Below are 4,358 nucleotides of genomic sequence, written 5' to 3'. Positions count from 1 at the left end.
ATATTCGTCAAATATCACTTTATTTTATGATATATACAAAGTAGTGACATATTTAGAATTAATACTATAAAAATTTATAAATAATTATGATTTTCATATAAAAAAATGTCCTACAAATAAAAGACGGTGAATTGAATATACCAAAACCAACGGGACTCAAGATTAGTTTTGTCATACCTAAACGGAACAGAGCTGTTATGGATTAGGGATGGCAACGGGTACTGTACCCGCGGGTACCCAGTACTACCCGATTCTAATGGAGCTACTCGTATCCCTGTATAAAAGGGTATGGGATCAAAACCATTATCTGTTAGGGTAATGGGACGGGTATGAAAATACCTCACATGATACCCGTTACCCATCATAATTTTTTTATATGTTAATAAATATCATTATTTTTCTAGATGTAAGATGTGAAATTTGAACCCCAATCTTTTATTTTTCAATCATTGAGTGATACCACTAAACTGCTTTATTCATATTAATTAAGGTTCAATTTGTTCAATTTTTTGATAGATGATTTATTAAATTTATACTTTGTTAAATTTGTAATATTTTTTGTTTTATTTATTGATTTTTAATGAATAAAAGTACCAGCGAATTAAATAAAACGAGTATAAGATGCAAAAAGTATAACCGTTAAAATAATGAGACGGGTACGGATAATTAAAAAATAAAAGGGTAAGATTTGGAATTGGAATGGGCATGGATTGAGTTAATATGGTTGTTGGAGTTTACAATATTAACTTCCATTCCAAAACAAGACACTACCCAATCCGATCCAACCCCTGCAAAATTCGTCCCTTTCTCTGTTCCATTTCTCTTTTGTGTCAAAACTCAAAATCACTTGAATTCATGTCAAACACTTTCCTAATGTCTTCTCATCTACTGTCCTCTTCCTTTTCGCCTTTCTTCCTACCAAACCCACTTTCTGATTTCTCCTTTTCTAAACTTAGAATCAATCAATTAACACCTACACCTCTACCCATCACTGCATCTTCTTCTCCTCCTGATACTGTAAATTCTTCCTCCAAATCAACCAAGTTAGTTACTTTTTTAGGCAAAGGTGGCTCTGGCAAGACTACCTCCGCAATTTTCGCTGCTCAGGTAATTGCTTCTTTTCTTTAATGTTTATGTGCATTCCCATGTTCTTTCCTGCAAATCCTTTTTTCCTTATCTGTCTATGATTGGGCTATTATTTTTGTATTTCCTGCCACTAATATGATTAATTGTCTTTGGAATTTAGAATCCCTTACCATGTCCTTTCCTTTTAGTACTTCTCAAAGTTACACAAGGCTACAATTATGTAAAAGATATTTGTTCATCAAGTGCTTGTAGAAATGTCCTAGAAGTCAAGAAAACTAGTCTTATTTTACTCTCTTCCTCGACTAGGGATGGATTTCAACAAAGATGTAGTACAAGAGCTTAACTATTTTTTGTTTTATCAAAATCTGATAGCATTATGCAATGGCTGGACTAAGGACATGCTTAGTAATTCAGACACAAGATCCTTCTGCAGATTATCTTCTCAATTGTAAGATTGGAACTACTCCCATCATCTGCAATCCAAACCTTTCGGCTGTTAGGTGGGAAACCACTAAAGTATGTTTCTTTTTGTGCTTCCTTTTTCCATCTATTATGAAAGCAACTTCAAATGTTTTCTAGTAAAGATTGTGGACTCTGCATAAATTACTCTTCAAACATTTGCAGATGCTTCTTGAACCTCTTAACCGGCTTAAGCAAGCAGACGCTCGTCTTAAGATCACCCAAGGTGTTCTTGAAGGGGTAGGTATGTAATTCCTCCCATAATACTCTTGTTCTGTGTTTTGCCTTATGCTGAATGTTAATTTCCAATAAGTCATCAATTTTTTATGTATGTAATAGGTAGTTGGAGAGGAGCTTGGTGTGCTACCCGCAATGGATTCAATTTTTGGAGCATTGGAGCTTGAGAGGCGTATCAAATTCTTAACAAATGTGACTCAAGGAAAAAAGGAGGATGATAAATTTGATGTGATAGTATATGATGGAATGAGCAGTGACGAAACTCTCCGAATGGTTGGTGCAGCCAGTAAAGCAAGGTTGGGTATTGCTGGCGTCTCTGCATCTCTTTTCCTCGTATATTCTCTGCTCAACACATGATTGTTCACAGGTTGTACCTAAAGTATCTGAGGAACTTGGCTGAGAAGACTGATTTTGGGAGATTGGCCAGTCCTTCACTCTTGAAACTTGTTGATGAATCAATGAATTTGAGTGGCACAAGATCCCTGTTCAATGAAAAAACGAGTACAGAGATATGGGGCACCTTGGAAACGATGTTGGAGGTAAATGCGATTGCCATGTCTTGCTAACCATTTCTTATGCAAATTTGATAGATTTTACGTGTTGATTATGTTGCAGAGAGGATCCGTTGCCTTTTCTGATCCATGTAAATTCGGGTGCTTTCTTGTAATGGATCCAAATAGCCGAATCTCCATGAATTCTGCAGAACGCTTTTGGGGATGTACAATCCAAGCTGGTGCGCAGGTTGGTGGTGCTTTTGGAATTGGTTCTCCAAATCCAGATGCAGAATCAATGGAAGAAATGAAGAAGAAATTTTCCCCCTTGCCTTTTGCTTCCATTCCACATTTGTCAAAGGATTATCCTCTTGATTGGAATTCAATCATGCTAAACACTGTCGGTCATGATGCAAGGGTACTTCTTTCTTTGCCAGCAAATCACAGTGACAGCATAACATCTCCAGTAAAATTTGATGCAGCTAAAAAATCGATAACCTTATTGATGCCAGGTTTTGAGAAGACAGAGATCAAACTATATCAAGTATGTCTGTTGCTTTTTTCTCCTCATAGTTTAGAAATTTTACTTTTGCAGTGAAAACATTCCATCTCTATTATCAGAAGACAGTAAAAAGACATAACAAAATTATAATGCTTGTTTAATCGTGCAGTAAGTAGGTTTGATATATGAAATGAGAAAGTATTTATGATGATATTGTATTGGTGGGTGCAGTACAGAGGAGGGTCTGAATTGTTGGTGGAAGCAGGAGATCAAAGACGTGTAATTAGTTTGCCACCAAAAATTCAAGGTAAAGTGGGAAATGCAAAGTTCACTGATACAACCCTCATTATCACTATGCAATAGCAATAGGTGTTTCTTCAACTGTAGCTTTGACAATGTAAAATTCATGAGTGGTGATTGCTTCCTGCTCTTTCTATCAATACAGATTTTGTTTAGTGGAAGATACTTTCAACATTAAACAACTGTTGTAAATTACAATAATTGTCCCTAAAATTTCCAAATTATTTTCACCAAAGTCATAAAAGTTTAATTTGTATTAAAAAAGAATAACTCCAACTTTGATTTAAGTTTCTTCTAACTTTGACTTGAGTTTGGGAAAATCATTTTGGCCCTGTTTGGTAAAGAGCGTTTTGGGATAAAAAGAGCGGTTAATTGGAGTGTTTGGTGGAGAGAGGTTTGGGAAAGAGTTTTGAGATGAAAACACTAATTTAGAAAAAGCTCTTAAAATGAGCTTTTTCAATTAGCGTTTTGCAATATTAAAATTAATGGACTTCTTTAACCCTAATAAATAGACTCCCTCTTCTCCTGCGCCAAAATTAATGCCCTTATTCGTCTTTTTGCACAAACCGCTAGTCAAATCAGCTAATGTAATCAGCTAACAGCTAATGTGATCAGCTAACAGCTAATTCCCAAACAGGGCCTTTGACAACTGTTTGATCATAATTTCACCGGAGATGCCACGTTACTGTCGATTCGTGTCAAAAACATGTTTAATTATTCAAATCATATCAATAGTGTAATCGTGAAAGCTTAAAATCGTAGTACCACTCAACTTGCGGGTTGTTTGATAATGTTATTAAGCATTTAATTAATATATTAAATGTTTGTTAGTTTTTAACTTGTTTGATAACTTCACTTTTGAAAATTTTAATCGAGTAAAAAAATTGCGTATTCATAAATCAAAATATTTAACTTAAACTTGTAAGTTGGACATTACTAATAATAAAAACTTAATATTATTAAATTTAATACTTTATTTTAGGAATTAAATAGCTGTTTCATTTAATAGATTCAATATTTATAATATTCAACACCTTTTTATTTAATTTTTTAGTTTTATCAAATAGTAATTTAATATAAGTAAAATTGTGTTTCATTTAATAGATTCAATATTTATAATATTCAACACCTTTTTATTTAATTTTTTAGTTTTATCAAATAGTAATTTAATATAAGTAAAATTGTGACACGAATAGAATTTTATGGCTTTCACAGAAATAATCCAAAACTCCAGGGACTGCCTTGGTTCACATTAGCAGCACAAAATGAATTTTGTTTCGTTC

General features: G+C 33.7%; 1 protein-coding gene across 1 annotated transcript; it reads left to right on the top strand.

The window, feature by feature from the left end:
* Positions 1 to 766: 766 nt before the first annotated feature.
* Positions 767 to 3,322, top strand: LOC136234631 (uncharacterized protein At1g26090, chloroplastic). The gene is made up of 7 exons (XM_066024129.1): positions 767 to 1,107; positions 1,459 to 1,602; positions 1,711 to 1,789; positions 1,889 to 2,078; positions 2,150 to 2,321; positions 2,398 to 2,817; positions 3,007 to 3,322. The coding sequence occupies exons 1-7, from the start codon at positions 856 to 858 to the stop codon at positions 3,136 to 3,138; spliced, it is 1,389 nt and encodes a 462-aa protein (XP_065880201.1). The 5' UTR covers positions 767 to 855; the 3' UTR covers positions 3,139 to 3,322.
* Positions 3,323 to 4,358: the final 1,036 nt, after the last annotated feature.

The sequence above is a fragment of the Euphorbia lathyris genome, chromosome 1, assembly GCF_963576675.1.
Source record: "Euphorbia lathyris chromosome 1, ddEupLath1.1, whole genome shotgun sequence".
In the NCBI taxonomy this organism is placed as follows: domain Eukaryota; kingdom Viridiplantae; phylum Streptophyta; class Magnoliopsida; order Malpighiales; family Euphorbiaceae; genus Euphorbia; species Euphorbia lathyris.
Note: the sequence above shows the minus strand (reverse complement) of the source record. Positions and strands in the feature narration are given on the sequence as shown.

Excerpts from the sequence above, each read along its gene's own strand:
- LOC136234631 (XM_066024129.1), top strand. The coding sequence starts at position 856 with ATGTCAAACACTTTCCTAATGTCTTCTCATCTACTGTCCTCTTCCTTT. Across the intron at positions 1,108-1,458 it reads CCGCAATTTTCGCTGCTCAG|CATTATGCAATGGCTGGACT; the intron begins GTAATTGCTTCT and ends AAAATCTGATAG. Across the intron at positions 2,079-2,149 it reads GGTGCAGCCAGTAAAGCAAG|GTTGTACCTAAAGTATCTGA; the intron begins GTTGGGTATTGC and ends GATTGTTCACAG.